At 32.4% G+C, this 21696-nt stretch overlaps 1 protein-coding gene across 1 annotated transcript; it reads left to right on the forward strand.

The window, feature by feature from the left end:
• Positions 1 to 1670: 1670 nt before the first annotated feature.
• On the forward strand, positions 1671 to 8261 carry LOC132736138 (protein fem-1 homolog C-like). Its single transcript, XM_060723219.1, has 2 exons — positions 1671 to 2385; positions 4850 to 8261. Exons 1-2 carry the CDS (start codon positions 1842 to 1844, stop codon positions 6172 to 6174), a joined length of 1869 nt encoding a protein of 622 aa, XP_060579202.1. The 5' UTR covers positions 1671 to 1841; the 3' UTR covers positions 6175 to 8261.
• The last annotated feature ends 13435 nt before the right edge of the window (positions 8262 to 21696 follow it).

Here is a 21696-nt window from a genome sequence, read left to right on the forward strand (position 1 = left end):
AAGATTTGAAAACAAGTTCTTAATGTAGCAATAATTTAAATGGATACCTTGTTACATTGTAGTTGTAATAGTTTAACCACATGACCTTCTACTTTAAAACTTCAGTCATATGGTGTTAATGATAAAGCTCTAGATTAACTGTAAAATTATGTAACCAACAGAAAACAATGTGTAACGGTAGGATCAAACACAAGTGACTTCAGGGAAATATGCTATATGGTGTTTAACTGGGATCGATTTTTAGGGCCTGTTCTTTTTGACAATATCTTCTTTAAAGATAGGTTTACTAGCTGGACTGGAATGTAGTTTTGTCAGTTTCAAACTTTATTGGCTGTAGTGTACTCCCCTATCAAAACATTTATTGCTGTCATCGAGTTGTTAATCTCCTGTCTGGGGGCTTGGCAAAGATCTTTATCTATCGACATGCTTGAATGACTTCAATCTTTAAACTGCAAAATTGATTGGTTTATTACTTTCCAAGGGTCAATTAAATTAATAGTCACAGATAGTGGCAAATAGAAATGTTAAAAAGTACATCAAATTTAACTATCTTTGAAATACACATAATTAAGAAATTGAAAATTATGATTTGTAAATTACAAAAGGTGGCGAGTTTTAAAAAGATAATATTAAAGGAATCACGTTTTAATAACTAGTTTTACTAAGATTTTTATAAAGATGAAATGACTGCATGGTCATTTGTTTTTAATAACTTTTAATGGCAGTTATATTTCTTTAAATAAAATTTAAACTGTACTGACCTCTAGCTTTAGTCATAATCTATAATGGATTCATTGATGGAAAAAAATCTTATTAGTGTTTGATTTTTTTTGTACAATAGAAAGGCAGTATTTTAATAACACTTATATAATTTAGGAAAATCGTCTTTTATCCAGATGAGTAAATTGATTAGTGTTTGAAAATTATTTTTATCAACGGTCGCACATACATTGGTAAGTGTGCTGTTATTTTGTAAATGTTTACTACTAAACGCCAGGGGAATTTTATTTGAAAGACCCGGCAAACACTCCCTATAAAAAATACCATGTGATGTTAAACCATCCAAAAGGTACCATTGACAGCACTAGAAAGTCAAGGAAATAGCATTATTTTCAACCTCATATTTCAAAATTTTCTCAGTCTATGGGAGGGGACACCCCTCCCATATTGCAATTTTCATTGTTTTGGAGAGATAGGAGGGTTGTAGAGTGGGTAAAGGGGTGGGGGTAGTGACCAATCAACGCGCAAAACACCTGTGATCTCAACCGGATTTCTTAGAATGAGGGATGATATGTCTGCAAAAAATTGGCTTGAAGTTACGTATCTGAGGATCACATCACATATACATCACTTATACGCTTCGGCAAGTAATAAATATTGAATTTATTTGTCTTGACTTGAGTACAATCATTTGACCATTGTGTACAACGGTCTTACAACGAGACCGGTGTGTATCGATCATTTGACTTCACACTGCCGCCCAATCGTAACAACTCGGCAATCTCCGTCAAGTTCGGAGATTGACAATCGTAACAACTCGGCAATCTCCGTCAAGTTCTTGAAGTCGCCCGAGGAGTTCCGATTGACTGCCGCCATGTGAATTTCCTTGCGTGAAATTTACTACTTTTCGCACTTTACTCAATAAAAGAATTGTTACAACGTATGATTTTTCTGAGCCACCGTTAAACGCCACCTATCGTTGAAAATTGTTAGCCATATTTGTCAAAATAAGTCCAATTCATCTACAAATATTTGAAAAACAATTAAATATAAGTCGATATAAATAGCCATCGCCATATATTTTAATATGAAAACATTCTCAACTGTCCAGGGGACAGGATATGGAATACAGAAGTGTCGTGTATAACGCAGCCCGTGACGGTAAATTAAACCGTTTGAAAATTTTCCTTGATCACAAATCAAAAGATGTCGTACGCCAGTTGGTCCAGGCAACGACAAATGGGGCCACACCATTGATTATGGCGGCCAGAAATGGCCATTTTGACGTGGCGAAGTATTTGATAGAACAGTGTGAAGCAGATTTAGAGCAAGTTGGATCAGTGACATTTGATGGTGAAACTATTGAAGGTGCTCCGCCTTTATGGTGTGCAGCTGCAGCGGGCTATCTCAATATTGTGGAATTTCTAGTGACAAGAACAGCATCGGTTAATAAAACAACATTAACTAATTCGACTCCACTGAGAGCAGCATCCTTTGACGGACATTTTGACATTGTAAAGTTTCTTGTAGAAAATGGTGCAGACATTGAAATTGCAAACAGGCACGGCCATACTTGTCTGATGATAGCTTGCTATAAAGGTCATCATGACATTGCTCGATACCTTCTTCAAAAGGGAGCAGATGTTAACCGGAAGAGTGTTAAAGGTAAAAAGGAAACAGTCAAATGAATAAAGGAAATTCAAAAATTTGTATAATAGCTGGGATATAATAAAACAGGACAAGAAACTATAATATAAGAGTGGTCTTATGTTGGCATCCAATAGATGGAGTTTGAAGCATGCTTTAATGCTAGCCTAGTAGGAGTAAACCTATAACTCGAGATTATGGCGAACGGCAATTCAGAGCTGATGATTTGATTCTCAATTTATCATGGCCGTATTTTAATTCAGTTTATTATCATCATTTTTAGTGTTATTATCTCTTTCTGATATGTGATAGTAAAGAAACATTTCCCTAGCAAGTGTTTCTGTCATTCTCATTTGTAATTTGTTTTGGCTTATCTGTTTAATACGCATGTATGCAATGCATACACTAAAATATGTTGTTTGAAAAGGAAGGCAAACCACTGCCACAAATTGTTGACACTCTTGGATCATTAAAGTCAAGTGTCTTTCATTGTAGCAAAACATTGTTTTTCAGGTATTCTCTATAGAAAAATAAATGAATAATAATATCTGTCATATGTTGCAGTTCGGACTGGAATATCCGTCCCGAGGGGACCCGCCCATTGGGCGGTAACGAGGCTTGCCGAGTTACCGCCCATGGGCGGGTTCCCGAGGGACAGATATTCCGATCCAAACCGCAAACATATGTTAGATATTTTTTCTTGCATATTCTGCCATATTATTTCATATTTAAAATGGTTTACCTCAATATGATATATGTTCATGGAAATTAAAGTCATTTCATCCCTAACTATTTTCTTACAATAGCATATGAACTTACAACTTAAATAACAACAGTGAAATGACGTCATCATAAGCACATCTTTCCCTTCTAAAACGACGTCATTTTAACGCGGTTCATTCATTTAGTGCGCTAAAATGACGTTGTTGTTTGGCACGCGACTCGTCTGGCACCCCCCATGCCAGATGAAATTTCCGGCATGGGTAAAACTCACAGAAACGCCAGTCCGCTATGCAAGAAAATAAAATCTTATCTTTATAAACTGTTGAACATATTTTCAATTTCGTAAGATATTTTTAAGTTAAAGTACAGTTAAATGCTAGCCTACTCAATACTTTTATAATTCTTTAAGACCACAGTTTAATAAAATAAAACAACATTCAATGAGGTCAGTGATTAATCTAGAAATTCCTTACAATGCGTCGGATGACGCACATGTTTGAAAAAAATGAGTCATGTAGCAAAATCAATGAGTCATGTAGCAAAAAAAATGCGTCTTTTTAATAGCAGATCCTCGACATGATTTGCATGTTTTTATAACAAGCGATTAAGTAATTAAAGTGCATAAAAACGTTATTTTTGGTACTAATATTAATTGCAGGCAAAACAATTTTTATTGGCTGCTCAAAAATCTAATTTTCATAATTTATATTTTCTTACTACTTATGTCTAATACTGTGCATTATCCATTTTAATTGTTCGTAATTTGCACAAAATGTCCCTCTCACACTGTATACATACTGACGACTTTTATTGCTCCTTTTATGCCTCTGTGTAGAAAGCATACACAGACAGACCTGATTGGTTAATCACCCTGTCAAATATTCTGATGACGTAATAGACATCTTTTTTTTTTACACTCCGCATGAACTTGAGTGACCTTAGGGGAAATCATTACACACCTGTCAGATTATACTGTAACTTACAGCATTTCTTAAAATAGCAACACTTTTTTCAGTTACCGATAATTATTTAAAATATTAAGTAGATAAATGATTTTTTGTTTGCTTTATTGGATTAAATTTATGGTAGTAGAAATGCAGTGGTAGGTGGGAAAGGGATTAGGTAAGTAGATAACTTGGAAAAATGCTATAGGGAAATGGGTAAACTCAAGAATATGCGTAATTACAGGGGAATGGGTAACCTGTTGCTGTTGGTACCAGTTTTGTCTGGATGACTAAAAAACATACAATATAAGTCTGATGCGCCTTTGGCCATTTGCTGACGATTTTCCTGTGCCCTTCTCATTTTTTAGTGCCAATGTCTGCATATTTCACCATTGTAGGCGAATCGCTCTTATGCAAAATGGACGTTCTGATTGGCTAATGCCGATAATGGGCGGTTACCGATCACAAGCAACAATTGCTTGGGATTTAACGTTTCAAGCAAATGGGGGATAAGTCTATCGGAAATTAAATTATTCAACTGAAGAAATTGAAAAATTATTCAACTAATGAAATTAAAGTAATCAATCTGTACATAGAAATCACTAATCGTGATATTTTGGATTATAAACTTCCTGATTAGCATGCGTCAAATTGAACGCACATATTTTGAAACTGTGCGTCTTTTTCGATTTTAATGCGTATTTTACGCAAGACGCACATCTAGATTAATCACTGGAGGTGCTGATGAAATCAGATAAAAACATGCGAATTTACATTCAAGTTTGTTTTCATACTCGCCTCTTTGTGTTTTTCAGGTAACACTGCCCTGCATGATTGTGCTGAATCAGGGAGTCTTGATATAATGAAGCTCTTGCTTGAGTACAATGCACAAATGGAAAAAGATGCGTATGGGATGTCACCGTTACTAGCTGCAGCAGTGGCCGGATATGCAACCATTGTTGAATTTCTTATAGAGAGAAATGAATGTACAAGGGAAGAGAAAATAGATGCCCTAGAACTTCTTGGTGCTACATATGTCGATAAAAAACGAGATATGCTCGGAGCTATTCTCTTCTGGAGACAAGCAATGGAGGAAAGATTTGCGGATGAGTTCCATGCAGTTTTAAAACCTGAAAGAACTTCAAGTATCGCAGCTTATGAGAATTCAAAGGAAGTGGTTTCTATAGATCAACTTGATGAGTTAATTTCTGACCCAGATGACATGAGGATGCAGGCATTACTTGTAAGGGAGAGAATTCTTGGACCCGCTCATCCTGACACTTCATATTATATCAGGTATAGAGGGGCTCTGTATGCGGACATGGGCAATTTTGATCGCTGTATTCAGTTATGGACGTATGCGCTCGATATGCAGCAAAATGTACTTGAACCACTGAGTCCGATGACCCAGAGCAGTTTCTTATCCTTCGCAGAGTTATTCTCTTTTATGACAACTGAATGGAGGAATCGTCCTGCGCATCCAGTTCCTTTTAAAGATATTATGGCTGTTTTATTAAAAGCTGTATGTGAGCTTGAACGCGGGCAAAAACATTTGACGACAATGGAAGCATCGGAAAGAGATACAACCAGTGTGAACCGGCTACTTGTGATAATAATGCATATAATATGTTTGATGTGTAGATTAAAGAGAAGTCTAGACAAGCAAGAAGAAGAGAAATTTAAAAAGACTGCATACAATTTAATCAAGATGAAACCGACTAGTGCCAAAGGTCAGTCCCCGTTACATCTTGCATGTTCAAAAGACACTACAAATGTAGGCCGGTACCCGGTCTGTTCATTTCCATCTCTTTCAGTGATAGGACTTTTACTCGAAGTAGGCTGTGATGTAAATGCAGTAGATGCAGAAAAGAACACTCCGTTGCACGTAGCTGCAGCGAATAAACCATGTAAAGCCGAAGTGTTTGCTCTGCTTCTAAAGCATGGCGCTCATATAGATGCTTGTAATGGAGATAGAAAAACCCCTATGCAACTTATTCGAGGAACAACTATATATGACATAGCTTCTCCTCTGGAATACACAACCCTGCAATGCTTGGCTGCCAGAAAAATCGTGAAGTGTGCTATCCCATATCAAGGATTCATTCCAAAAAGACTCGAACAGTTTGTGGAGATGCACTGATCAGTTTAACAAGACTATGGATGTACACAATGTCTTTCTTTTACATTACAGTTTCGATTGCAGTCCTTTTATATATACATGTATATTATAAGGGTGCAGTAGTAACATAAATATGTATTTGGCTTTATATCATCTTAAAACTTAGTATTATTTAATTGATTAGCAAATCATTAATCATGATACTGTATTACTACACGATATTGTCTATTAAGTTAAGTCACATATTGAGACATAAGTGTTTTAAAGTACCAACTCATATGAGTCTTCGATTTCATGTAGAGTTATGATTATCCAGATATCCTGAATTTTCAGAAATTATCAGATAAATAAAAGAAATGAAATGAAATGTGAATACAGAATAGATTTATTTTATTGTTTCAACATCTTTTTTTTCATGTATCGTAAAAATTATAATTGACAGGTCTGAATTTCATTTTCAAATAAGTGATGTGAAGCTAAGTAGAAATTTTCTAAAAAGCAAAATAGCCACATACAGTATATTTTTGTATTTGTGTAAAAGAATGAATGTTATTGTTACAAATAGAAATTTAATTTCTCAAAAAATGTATATATATTCCTCCACCCAGCCCCAATCCCAACAGGAAAACATACTTCTCAGCTGCCACTGTTTTTTCAACCTTACATGTACATTTCCCTAAATTTGGAGGTATTTATTTAGTTTTGAAAGGCTTGACTGGCGAAAACAACAGGTGTGTATTGAATTGTCTTTCTTCTGCACTTTGCTTGATCAAAATTCTACCTCTTTCAATGTCTGCCTGATTATAACAAAGAACTGGTTTAGTACAAATTGTCCTCGTTTGCAAGTTAGAAAATGCTTTAAAATAATTCTCTTATCTTATAAATGCAATGCACGGTAGGTTTGATTTTCTGTTAATTTATGATACATGTAGATTTTCATACAGATTTTGTGGCCAGGTCATTATTTTATTTTATGTTATATGATTAGCCATATAAATTATCATTTCTTCATGTACAAATTGTGATTATCTTATACTAAATGAACATTGGACTTAGTAAATGTACATCATCTACATGCATGTATGTAACGTTTTAGAAATGTTTGATAAAATACACATGTAATAATCATGGGCAAACTTTTTCATTTTTTTATTCCCCAGAAGTTCATGATTTGAATACTTATAAAAACCATCTCTTTATATATTTAGAACTGATATTCAGATAAAAAAATTTAATTAAAGGAGCTCTACTGAGGAAAAAAAAGCCAAAAAACATAAAATTTGAAATTGTTATGTAGATCAACTATTGCATTTGAATCTGAAAAATCTGCAAAAAGAAAAATACTCAGATTTAAATTAAAAATAGATCTGTAGGATGATACTTAGCTGGGTTTGAGTGAAAAACGTTGCAACACTTTTCAATTTGTGTTCATTTTGCACGATAAAAGTGATTATTTTGGGAAACAGAGTGAGGGAATGATCTGAATTTTCACACAAGTTATTAGCCCAGACATACATCAAGGGTACAAGAGCCTTGAAAAAATATTTTCATTTCCTCTCATGTCAAAAAAAACCTCGGTGGAGTCCCATTTTGATTAAGTTTTCATGATTTTTTTTTACCTTCTTTTCACTTTTACCCATGATTGTTATATGCAGTAGCATATGTATGGGAATTATAACATCTGATAAATATGGAAGAGAGTGGTCACAGAATCATTATTTTTTTCATGCAAGAAATGAGTGCGAGACATTTTATTTCATTGATTGATACCGTCATGTAAAATTTCATTTTCAGATCAATTTAACACTTAAAACTAAAACTTAAAGCTGCATACTCCCAGATCAGTGCATACAGTTTTTGAAAAATTCATTCTTGACTAAAGATATGCAAGTATCATAATCCACATAATTTATGTAATGCTATATAATGGCAATTAGATTCTACTGAAATTACAATTTTTATCAGTATATTGATTCTCTGTTCATATTCAGTTGGAGGTGGTGGACGATCTTTGGCTGATTGGTTAAGGTCGTTGAATTCAAACCACTTCCCCCTCACTGCTGTAGGTTTGAGCTGTACAATGTTGGTGCAATGTAAAACCCAACCAACCAACCAAAAAAAAATGATACTCTGTCATTTAGTAAAAGGTGTATTTTTTTTGGACACATTTTGAAGAAATGTATTTGCATTGTTAGTGAATTGCTACATGTAGCTCTATTTCCACTTGGCACTAAAAGATATTTTTAACTATTCTAACATTCATTGTACCATGAAAATTTGCATGATTGAATCTAGGGGTATACATCTGTAAATGTTGAATTTTTCTAACATTTAGTATCATATATGTGTAAGCTAAATGATATTATTATAAATATTTAAGTGTTTGAATGAGTTTGTACAAAAGAGAATTAATGAACTCAACAACTATGAAAGATATTCACTTTAAACTTTGCATACTTAATCTCTGCTAAAGAGTAGTAAACCCTGAACGACAGTTTTGCTTAATTATCTCCCTTTTTATATATTTTTCTATTTTCCTAGATATCTTAAAAACCAGTACTGATATTCATTTCAAAAGGTAATTCTCACAATCCGTTTTGCAGAATTATGCCCCCTTTTAACTTTGCTTTTATAATACAGCACTGACAAAAATGGAGTGTGTTGCTGCTCTGACAGCTCTTTTTTTAATGCTAGAAGATTCCAAGATCATAAATTTTGAACTTATTTTGTAGCACCTGGAGACACTGTAAAGATGAGGAGAGATTTATAATTGATTGCTAATTAAAGAACGAAAAGTGTCTTTAGTATATTTATGTTACTGTCATACTAAAAGCCAGTTAAGTCTTCATTTTATAATGTTATTAAGTTTGTTGATACAAAAGTTATTTGTTTTTAAATCACTTTAAAGTTTATATGTATGTGCATGTATATTACTTGTTTTTGATTTGTTTTATCTAGATAATAATTTCGTTATTCCCTTCAAGAGAAAACTTTCTTTTGTGATATAGTTTATATTACTCCTGGAAGTTCAAGTTTAAATTTTCATTACTTCTTGAAATTCAGGTCATTTATTTCCCTATTGTTTAAGACTATAAAATCTGATTAATTTTATTTGCCAGATCGTGCATATTGCCTGCTGCACAGTAAATGGGCCAATTGTGTTAGCATCTAAGTCAAAAAATAAAGTTGAACATACAAGACAATATTTGTTCTTTTTAAGTACCTTAGGGTGTCTATGACAATATTTTTGGAAAGAAAGGATAACTTTTTGGATACCTTTTTCAAAATATTACATCTCTTGCGGACTGTGTGGGTAGGGGACGGATGTTACAAAGATATACTAAAAGTCTGAATATCTTACAGTTTATAATAAAAATTGTATTATTTCTCTTTATTTTATTAAAATATTATGTGTTCTGATTAATGTTACAAAAAAAATCCAGAAAATTCATCTTAGATATAAAAATATTTGCTTTCAAATTTTCAGTATTTTTCACACAAAATGAAATTTTCAAACATGTTAGAAACAGAAAGAAATAAAACAAGGAAAGGTACACCAAATCATACTTAAATCAAATATGCAAACACATTTCTTATAAACCAGTAGAAATTATAGGACTTTCTTTTGTATATTTCTTGTCAGATAACCCAAAAATGAATTGTATCAGGGGGACGGATGTTACATTTTTGGGGGGACGGATGTTACACTAGATGTTTAAAGCTTATAGTTCATACTTTTTTTTTGGTTTTATTTTAAAGTAATATAATTTATAAGAGTATATGCTTTGTACAGTACAATAAATGTAAAATAATTGAACAAATTATGAGAAAAATGTAGAAATATACCTGACAATTATGGAGTTTCTTACTATGTGCGTTTCACAATGAAAAGTTGCATTGACTTAGTTTTCTTCTATTTATCTTACAAACATTGCTAATTAAACAAAAGAATCTTTGTTTCCAGATAATGCATTAACATTAAAAAGAAAATGTCATACCACCAGTACCTTTCTATACATGAAATTATTTACAAAACTCTTTTAAATTAGTTAAATAATAAAATTTATATGTGTAAAAGATATGATACAGTGTGAAGTAAATAAGTTTTCAGATTGAAACATATGCAAGCTTGAATTTCTCATTACTAAATACATAAATTATACACAATTAAAAATTTTCATTAAAATTATAAGATTTTAAATTGCTGCAATTAAGTTCTATCGATTTGATGAAATTTTAAGTAAATTAATGTGGAATGTAAGCAGCATTATTCAAAGATTTCATTATGATTCAGTATCATAATCTCATTATTTCTAACTTTTAATAATTCTCTGTGTAAATATGTCAGTGTACATGAACTGCTTTAACTTAATGAATTAATTTGTCATTCAATAAAATTTATAGTTGCAAAATAATTTGCGAAGGGTTTTTTAACAGAATAATTTTCACAATTATTCCAACTTTTTCATTACAGGAATCCTTACCTTATCCTTTACTTACAAGTTTCTTTCACTTTATTAACAATAATTAAATGGGTCAAATTGTATGAAAAAATGTGCTTGAGTTTTTTTTTGGGGTAAAAAAATCTAAAAATTTTAATCAGGGTGTTGAATTATATTTTTTTATTTGTTTAAAATTTTTCAGTGACTACATATTTAGCCTATAAAATTTTGAAGTTCAATAAATCCTTTGACTTAAATGATTTTCAACTTCAATACTTAATGACAGACATTCTTGAAACAGATATGGTAGTCCCTCCCACTGTTTTAAGCATAATATATATCACCCTTAATTGGCAACCCCTACTGTTTCGTAATATATCACACTTTCCAATATACACAGCTCCCAATATACAGCTCATTAACTTCCAATAAAGTACCAGCCCCTGCTGTGTGTATAGAGTTAGGATCCATATCCCACTGTTTTATGAGGGGCTGGGATACATGGTTTGTTAACTATTTAAGGCTAAAGAATTTATGTTTTAACAATTGACCAATTTTAATCACAAAGATACTTTCAACATCTCTATCTTTGGCACCTCTTTCTATATAATTATCCTGTTAAGGATTTTGTGTTTGTTTCTTCTAGTTTTTTTTTTAAATAGTATTTTATTTGTTGTGTGAAACATTCCTATACAGTTGCAAAGCTTACTACTTCTCTATCATGCATCATAAGAACAAGATAAGTTTAGTATTACTGTAAAAAGAATTTTTAGTTCAATTCTGTAACATCCGTCCCCTTCTGTACCCCTAGTTTGTAAACACAGAATAACAAAAGATTATATTTGTTATAAATTCATATAAGCTTAAATATTATCTTAATAAGCTCATTTATTATATACTTATAAATGAAATATTGAGAAATATTGATGAAATAAAATGCATATTTTTATTTTCCATATTTTCACTGTAAAAATTTATTTTTCACTGCAGTGAAACATATTTTCCGTATTTTCACTGGTGTCTTGCCGGACTACTTTCTTTTAAATTCTGCAAGTACACAAAATTTAAGGGAAAGTCTTTCAAATTTTAATGTCAAAAAAGAGAAAAATGTATATAATAAACAGAAAATTCAAGTTTTTTCTATAAATACACGATTTTTTTTCATCTTGTGGCATGAAAATTACCATATTTCACTCGTGGCTACTGCCACTCATGAAATATTTATTTTCATACCACTCGATGAAAATAAATCATGTATTTATAGAAAAAACTTGAATATCCTCTATAGGTCCACTTGATGTTAAGAAATAAAATATAAATTTTATTTCAAAGTAAATAATTTTGTTATCAGAGCAAAAAATACTGATTTTTTTTCAAAATTAAGGAATTTCGTGTTCACAAATAATATTTTTTATGCCCCCGCCATGTAATGGCCGGGGCATATAGTGTTACCCTGTTCCGTCCTTCCGTCCTTCCGTCATTCCGTCCTTCCGTCATTCCGTCATTCCGTCATTCTGTCATTCCGTCATCATCAGTTTCCGTTCATTATCTTAGTAACGGTTGCACATATTCAACTCAAATTTGGCATATGGATATGTCATGAGAAAATACAGGTCAAGTTCGAATTTGGTCATGGTTCGATGATTTTTGGCAGAGTTATGCCCCTTTTACTTTGAAAATAATATGAAATTTTCAGTTTCCGTTCATTATCTCCCCAACGGTACAACACATTCAAATCAAATTTGACATATGGATATGTCATGAGAAAATACAGGTCAAGTTCGAATTTGGTCATGGTTGATGATTTTTGGCAGAGTTATGCCCTTTTTACTTTGAAATAATATGAAATTTTCAGTTTCCGTTCATTATCTCCCCAACGGTACAACACATTCAAATCAAATTTGACATATGGATATGTCATGAGAAAATACAGGTCAAGTTTGAATTTGGTCATGGTTCGATGATTTTTGGCAGAGTTATGCCCCTTTTACTTTGAAAATAATATGAAATTTTCAGTTTCCGTTCATTATCTCCCCAACGGTACAACACATTCAACTCAAATTTGACATATGGATATGTCATGAGAAAATACAGGTCAAGTTTGAATTTGGTCATGGTTCGATGATTTTTGGCAGAGTTATGCTCCTTTTACTTTGAAAATAATATGAAATTTTCAGTTTCTGTTCATTATCTCCCCAACGGTACAACACATTCAAATCAAATTTCACATATGGATATGTCATGAGAAAATACAGGTCAAGTTTGAATTTGGTCATGGTTCGATGATTTTTGGCAGAGTTATGCCCCTTTTACTTTGAAAATGATATGAAATTTTCAGTTTCCGTTCATTATCTCCCCAACGGTACAACACATTCAAATCAAATTTGACATATGGATATGTCATGAGAAAATACAGGTCAAGTTTGAATTTGGTCATGGTTCGATGATTTTTGGCAGAGTTATGCCCCTTTTACTTTGAAAATAATATGAAATTTTCAGTTTCCGTTCATTATCTCCCCAACGGTACAACACATTCAACTCAAATTTGACATATGGATATGTCATGAGAAAATACAGGTCAAGTTCGAATTTGGTCATGGTTCGATGATTTTTGGCAGAGTTATGCTCCTTTTACTTTGAAAATAATATGAAATTTTCAGTTTCTGTTTATTATCTCCCCAACAGTACAACACATTCAACTCAAATTTCACATATGGATATGTTTTTGGAATGCCCAGGCCAAGTTCGAATTTGGTCATGGTTCAATGATTTTTGGCAGAGTAATGCCCCTTTCACTTTGAAAATAATATGAAATTTACAGTTTCTGTTCATTATCTACCCAACAGTGTTACATATTCAACTCAAATTTGACATATGGATATGTCAAAGGAATGGGCAGGTCAAGTTGGAATTTGGTCATGGTTCGATGATTTTTTGGCAGAGTTATGTCCCTTTCACTTTGAAAATAATATAGATACATCTTAGGAATAAGCAGTTTAAGTTTGAATTTGGTCATGGTTCAATGATTTTGGACAAACTTATCTTTCTTGAATATTGGAAAAAATTTGAACTTTCAGTTTCAGCACTCATACTTTTGTGGAAATGTATGTAGCCATTATTTTGGCTACAAATATGAAATATGCTATTTTCAAAAGGTTAAGACTGAATAATTTCAGTGCCTTGAACATTGTATGAAAATGGTTTGTGTAAACGTTGAAAAGTTTTAAGGGCTTTGAACTTAAAATGAAAACAATAATTTGTGCAAACAAATTTGGAACTAAATATTATAACATCTGAAATTTTGGCTGCATGCGGGGGCATCCGTGGCATGATGACACATTTCTAGTTTTATAAATACATCATTTCAGTGCTTTATTTCTTCATTTTTCAATGTAACTTTGGTGTTTTAGTGTAAATTACCCTTTCCAGTTTCAGTTTATGTGAGATTTAATAAGCATCTTATATAGGGGGACGGATGTTACGGGGACGGATGTTACAGACAACTTTTACATTATTGTATTTTTTTTCTCATAAACATAGAAATTGGCATTTTTTATAACATTTTCATTGTAAGGCTATAATTAAGCACCAGAAACATTGTTTTTTATGAGTATTGTTTTATAATTGGAAATTTTATGAGAGGGGGACGGATGTTACAGTTTTTTCATCACAAATTTTTTTTTACCACTAAAATGCCTATTTTGGTAAAAACTTAATATATGTTTTTAATTCATATTTCATTAGATTGAGACAATAAAGTACTATTTTATTTGTAATTGCTTAAAGGTATACTTGTTTGCTTAACAACTGAATTTTGAAAAAACTGATGCATTACAAAAGTCTGATTTTACTAAAATCATCTTAACGATAAAAACCAGGATGATGTATACCAAGTATTATATATCACTGGAAAGGTTATTAAATTTTCTATGTGCATGTAAAAAAATTTAAGTGATAAATTAAAACAGATAATAGTGATGTTAATTCTAAAAACACCAAAAAAACAGATGCTTACACATTACATGTAAAATTGGACATTTTTAGGGTATAAAAATGTCTGTATCTTTATTTTGGGTAATGCTATCACAAAAAAATTTGGGGCACATTTGCCTTATAGTAAGTCCTATATAAAAACACAAAAAATAATAGAAAATGTAATACATTTTTTGAAAAAGCCTGCATTACATGTATTTTTGAAAAATTGGCCCATTTACTGTGCAGCAGGCAATTTGTTAAGTTTATTCCACCGAAAATGTTTCATTATTGTGATGGCAAAATGTACTGTAGGTCCTAATGTGATGCCCATTATTTTAAATTGTTCCAATATTTCAATAATAATCATAACAATTTTGGCTCTGATTGGACAGGAAAATTTGCATTAATTGGTTAATAAATTATGTCATTGTTGAGTATGGTAACTCTTGGTCCGAGGTTATAAAAAAAAACACATCTAAGCTCAAGCTCAGATCTCAGGTATTTGATTGGTCAGAAAGTCCCACAGAATGTACACTAAAAAACCAGTGAAAATCCAGAAATTTGAGACAGAACTCAGAAAAAAAGTTTTATAATATCAGGGCCTGGCCTCAAGGTTATAAAACTTTTTTCTGAATTCTGTCTCAAATCTCTTTGATTTACATTTGTCAGCAGACATTCTTTGGCGGTTTCTGGCCAATCAGATACCTGAGGTCTGCGTTTGAGCTCTGAAAATTGCTTTATAACCTTGGAAACTGGTCTCCATATGGTTATCAACCAGAAGAAAAAATTGCAAGAAAACTTGAAACATCTTCGTAAAACAGTTTTTATATAAGGGTTGAAAATAGTTATACAGAAATGTTAAATGATTTTATTTGATGGAAGAAATTTATTTTGAGTGCTTTGTCACATATCTAGTTAAGAGTTTGCATGTTGTGTAATGTAATCAGTAATCACAAGATAAAGGTTCTAGTATTTTTTTATAACAAAGCTTAATGATTAACTGTGCAGTTTCTATTTACACATATGTGATAAATGTAAAAAAATGTCTATTTTCTTTCATACAATTATGCACAAGAAAAGTCAAATAAATGAATTTTAGGTCGAGCTACATGTATATTCAGGAGTAAGTTACACAACAGAATTTTGTTAACATTGCATATCTTGTCAAAATGCATTGTTTAACACAGTGCATATATTGTATTGTTACGCACTATAATGTTTAATATTTTTAATGTGAAATGTAATATAAATTATGCTAGAATAATGAAATTCATGTTATTACAAATTTTTCTAAATATGGTTTCCAGAGACACCGATTCTATTTTTACTATTTATTCTCATCAACATTCTAAAAGATATTCATGTTTTTGTAACGAGAATGTATGTTATGAAGGAATAATATAAAAAATGAAATAAAGATTGTAATTGCTTAATCTGTGTTTATTTCATTATAGTATTACTTATAAGGATTTTTATATAAGATAAAGAAGGGAAAAAATTAAAACCTAGCGAGTGTTTTTTATGACCAAATGTATGCTGTATCCGAGTCGGCTATAAGTGAGTTCCACTGTATTATATTTTAGCTTTACATTTAACTAGATCCCAGTTAGATACTCTTGGGGTGTCTGTAACCTAGTGGCCAAGGTCGGGAACTTTTAAGACTTTCACATCACTGTTGTGGGTTCAAAACCTGCCAGGGACTTCTGATTCTTTCATGTGAAGAAGCTATCGTGCTAGCTTACGGATGTCAGTGGTTCTATTCATTTTCCTGTTCATGTCTGAAATAATGCATAGAGGGGCATGGGAGGTTTTCCTCTACCAGTGAAGCTGGAAAGTTGCCATATGACCACTAGTGTATCAGTGCCATTTAAAACCCAAACCCTAAAAATGTCTGTTTGCTTTGTGCTTATGCTAGTTTACAGCTTCTTGGAAGACAAGATGTTAAAAAGGGGGCAATTATGACTGCTTTCCACTATCAAACACCAACCAGACCAATGGACGAGTGTCTGCCTCCCAACCAAGGGATTATGGGTTTGAGCCCAACTGGGGTCATGACCGCTTTCTCATATTTTCTGGAATTGAAATAGAAAGTGATTCAATAAAGCAAAAAGCTTTCTTTACAATACAGCTTAAATATAACAATGTAAAACATCCACCTGTTGTGACTGGTACAATGTATTCTTAAAAGTTTCCTCAATTCTTGACATGTATATTTTATTAAAGATGAACGAAAACTGAACATAAGTCATTCTGCAAAGGTTTAGATTCCTTGATGATAAACAGACAATGTACTTCTTTTTCCCATTTCTGTTGTGTTCAAGTCACATTGGGATTGTAAAAATTTACTTTCTAAATTTACTCATAGAAAGAGACTTTCAAGTGTCCCTCCATGCATTATTTCTGGCAAAAGCTTACACTGTAATTGAAACACTTGTCTTTCGTCACCTAATAAGTTGTCAATTCCAGACCACATCTGGATCTAAAGGAGGTACAAGTGATTTGAGGTCTGATACCTTGTGAGCTAGTATAAAAGTTCCATTTTAGTACTTCAGGACCTTATTCCCTATGAGCATATGGGATTTAGTGGTATTTGACCTGAAATCACTTGCCCCTCATCACAGTGGGTTCGAATTCTGCAACAAAGAATCTAGAAGGCTAGCATTCAAATTGTATGCTAGTATAAAAGTCCAATTTTTGGTCCTTCAGGACCTTATTCCCTATGGGCATTTGGGATTTAAGTTGTTTTTGACTTCAAACCATTTCCCATTTATCACACTGGGCTCAAATTCTGCTAGAAATTCTTTCATACGCTAACATTCAGAAAGTCTCTGGTTGTTGAATTGATTTTAATTCGACAGGTGGAAATAAAACACAATTTTATTTTAATTTATAATCATATATCAATACACACTTTATTTCTAAATGTGAAATATCATGACAGAGCAACAAAACACAAAACGTTACTTAACATACAAACTAGAACTTTTTGGCAAGAAAAAACAAGAGGGCCATGATGGCCCTGAGGTCGCTCACCTGTATATAGCCCCCGTCCCCCGCCCCCCAGCCAAATTTTTACCCAAGGGCTTTTATTTGTTTATTTGAACAAACTTGGTAGACACCCATAAGAAGATGTTTCATGCAAAACATCTAAGTTCTAGCTCATTGGGTTTTTTAAAAGAAGATTGTTTAAGTTTTTACTATACACATATAGTTAAAAACAATGACATCCCTCGGGCAGGGCCAATTTTGACCCCTGGGCTTTTATTTGAACAAACTTTGTAGATATTTACTTAAAGATGTTTCATGCTAGTTATTTGGGTTTTTTCAAAGAAGATTTTCAAGTTTTTGCTATGTATATAAGGAAAATCAATGACCCCCTGGGCGGGGCCAGTTTTGACCCCAGGGCTTTTATTTGAACATACTTGGTAGACACCCATTAGAACATGTCTCATGCTAAATATCTTAGCTCTAGCTCTTTGGGTTCTTTAAAAGAAGATTTTTTAAGTTTTTACTATATGCATATAGGGAAAATCAATGACCCCCTGGGGCGGGGCCAATTTTGACCCCAGGGCTTTTATTTGAACAAACTTGGTAGACATTCACTAGAAGATGTTTCATGCCAAATATCTAAGCTCTAGCTCTTACGGTTCTTTAAAAGAAGATTTTTTAAGTTTTTACTATATGCATATAGGGAAAATCAATGACCCCCAAGGGCCGGGCCAATTTTGACCCCAGGGCTTTTATTTGAACAAACTTGGTAGACATTCACTAGAAGATGTTTCATGCCAAATATCTAAGCTCTAGCTCTTCTGGTTCTTTAAAAGAAGATTTTTAAGTTTTTACTATATGCATATAGGGAAAATCAATTACCCCCCAGGGCGGGGCCAATTTTGACCCCAGGGCTTTAATTTGAACAAACTTAGTAGACATTCACTAGAAGATGTTTCATACCAAATATCTTAGCTCTAGCTTTTTGGGTTCTTTAAAAGAAGATTTTTAAGTTTTTACTATATGCATATAGGGAAAATCAATGACCCCCTGGGGCGGGGCCAATTTTGACCCCAGGGCTTTTATTTGAACAAACTTGGTAGACATTCACTAGAAGATGTTTCATGCCAAATATCTAAGCTCTAGCTCTTACAGTTCTTTAAAAGAAGATTTTTTAAGTTTTTACTATATGCATATAGGGAAAATCAATGACCCCCCGGGGCGGGGCCAATTTTGACCCCAGGGCTTTTATTTGAACAAACTTGGTAGACACTCACTAGAAGATGTTCCATGCCAAATATCTTAGCTCTAGCTCTAACAGTTCTTTAAAAGAAGATTTTTTTTAGTTTTTACTATATGCATATAGGGAAAATCAATGACCCCCCGGGGCGGGGCCAATTTTGACCCCAGGGCTTTTATTTGAACAAACTTGGTAGACACTCATTAGAAGATGTTTCATGCCAAATATCTAAGCTCTAGCTCTTAGGGTTGTTTAAAAGAAGATATTTAAAGATTTTTCTTTCGGTTGCCATGGCAACCAGAGTTCTGCATGGAATTAAATTCTTTGAACAATTTTTAAAGGTGACCACCAAAGGAACATTCCTGTGAAGTTTGGATGAAATTGGCTCAGTGGTTTATGAGGAGATGTCATTTAAAGCAAAAGTTTACGGACGGACGACGGACGGACGGACGGACGCCGGACGAAAAGCGATCACAAAAGCTCACCCTGTCACTTTGTGACAGGTGAGCTAAAAAGTGCCAAAATGTCCTGAGAGTAAAAAATATAACCAGTTTCAACATAAACAAAATATACAAAAATCTGTAAAAAAACAAACAAACAAAAACTCAATTTAGCGACAGTATGGAACTTGACTATTTGAAAATGTGTTCATTTAGAAGTGTAAATGTAAAGAGATACATTTAAAGATCCTGCTTGTTGTAATTCAGGTGGTTACCACACTTGAAATTTTATAATAAAATGTAAATAATTATGCTTCTAAAACAATTTTCAAACATCGAAGAATATGTAACATATGTACTGCAAATATTTGTCCACATTATTATGTAATCATAAAAATATATGCATTCATTTCTTATTAAAAAATTTGACTTAGACTTTATAGAAAATAAATTTCTAATTACCTCCCTTTATTAACATTAAATGAAAATTCGCTAATATCTTTACAAATAATGCTTTTTGGAACTTACAATATTAAATAAATCTTCATTTGAGTATTATATTAATTTTTATGATATAAAACCATAAAAACAAATTGAGTTACAGGATCTTTAAGGAAGGGGTTGGATAAAGTTTTCCATTTAATATAGGTACATGTATTTGGTCCCCCATTAGAAATTTTAAAATATGTAGACTTGCATCAATTATATATTAACCTTCATTCCATAATGCTGAAAATGCATAGTCACTAACTGTAAATTGATAAAGATACATAGAAGACTTTAGTATAACATATCATAACATAAAAATGTGTAAGTTTGAAAATGGGATCAAATTTTCCTACTGACAAAGGGGTATACATGTATAATTACATTGTATGTAATGTCAGTTGGTGTAAGATGGGACAAATGCTAGGTATAATACATGTATAAAAATTGAACATAACATCTACTGGTCAATTAAGATATAAAACAAATATGACAATATATATAACAATAACAAAGAAGGAAAACCGAATATCGACCACATGATATAACCTTCAAACTAATGTTGACAATTTAATACAATTCAATTGTTTCATGTCATTCAAATCTATTTTAATCCTGATTAACCATACAAATTACGTAGGAATATGTAAGTTTGATTATGATCTTGATCTTGTTCATGAAACCTTGAGTGAACATTGAATGTGGATTATAGAGACAGCTATGATGCTATTGAAATCTTTGTGAACACAAGATATGATTAAGGACTTGACAAGATACTACTGACAGCTTTGTGAACACCAGACGTGGATAAGGACAGCTATGATGCAACTAAATTCTTTGTGAACACCACTTGGGACACTGGATAGGGAAAGCTACGATTCTACTGAAATCTTTGTGAACACCAGACAATTGGACACTGGATAGGGACAGCTAAGATTCTACTGAAATCTTTGAGAACACCACATGTGGACACTGGATAGGGACAGCTACGATTCTACTAAATTCTTTGTGAACACCAGACAATTGGACACTGGATAGGGACAGCTAAGATTCTACTGAAATCTTTGTGAACACCAGTCACATTGGTGCTACTGAAATCTTGGTGAACACCAGACGTGGATAGGGACAGCCATGATGCTACTGACATTTTTTTGAACCCCAGACAATGGTAGGGACAGGTCTGGTAATGCTTAGTAAAATGGCTCTTCAATTTTAACAGTTTCAAATGTTGAGGTAATAAAAAACAAACATGTAAAAGACCACAAAATAACATAATCAAAAACATGTAAGTACATGTATAATTAACACCACATCTACAAACAAGCCTGCTTGTAAAAAATATATAAACAGTATAAAACAATCAACATACAAATTTGTTCAAATAAGGTAAAATTAATAATGAAATAAATGGGCACAAAATTTAATGTGCAAATATGAAACATAAATGTAATATATTTATATAATAAAAACTACAAAAGGGTAATGATTGCCAATTTTTTCTATATGTACATGTACCCAAGTTCAGTTCAACAATCAGTTTAAAAGAAAACAAAGCTTTATATAGAAAGTTTTATGCAGTTTTTTGCTTTCTTTTTTCCCGAACTAGTACAAACAAAAGCATTTCAGATGAACTTTTCAATACATCTGTCTGGTGGGGGTTACAGTTTTGTGGGCTATTACTCCAATGGGATTTTGTTTGTATCTATAAAGGTTTGTAACAAATCATTTTCGTAATATTCAAATTGTTTGATAAAATATGGAAAAGGTGCATAGAACAATGTTACATGAAATTTGTCTTTAAATGAATGCATCTACATGAAATAAAAATCTATTTACAGCCATTAAAAAGAGCAAATTTAATTAGTTTCAATTTTTAAAACATTGTTTTATGACTTTTTTTTTTGTAATAATAAGTATTGGATAGTTTTCTGCTTTTAAGTAAGTTCATTTTCAAAATTCAATTTACGTAAAT

This window comes from Ruditapes philippinarum, unplaced genomic scaffold (genome assembly GCF_026571515.1).
Source record: "Ruditapes philippinarum isolate M1 unplaced genomic scaffold, ASM2657151v2 ctg192_1_1_1_1, whole genome shotgun sequence".
NCBI lineage: Eukaryota > Metazoa > Mollusca > Bivalvia > Venerida > Veneridae > Ruditapes > Ruditapes philippinarum.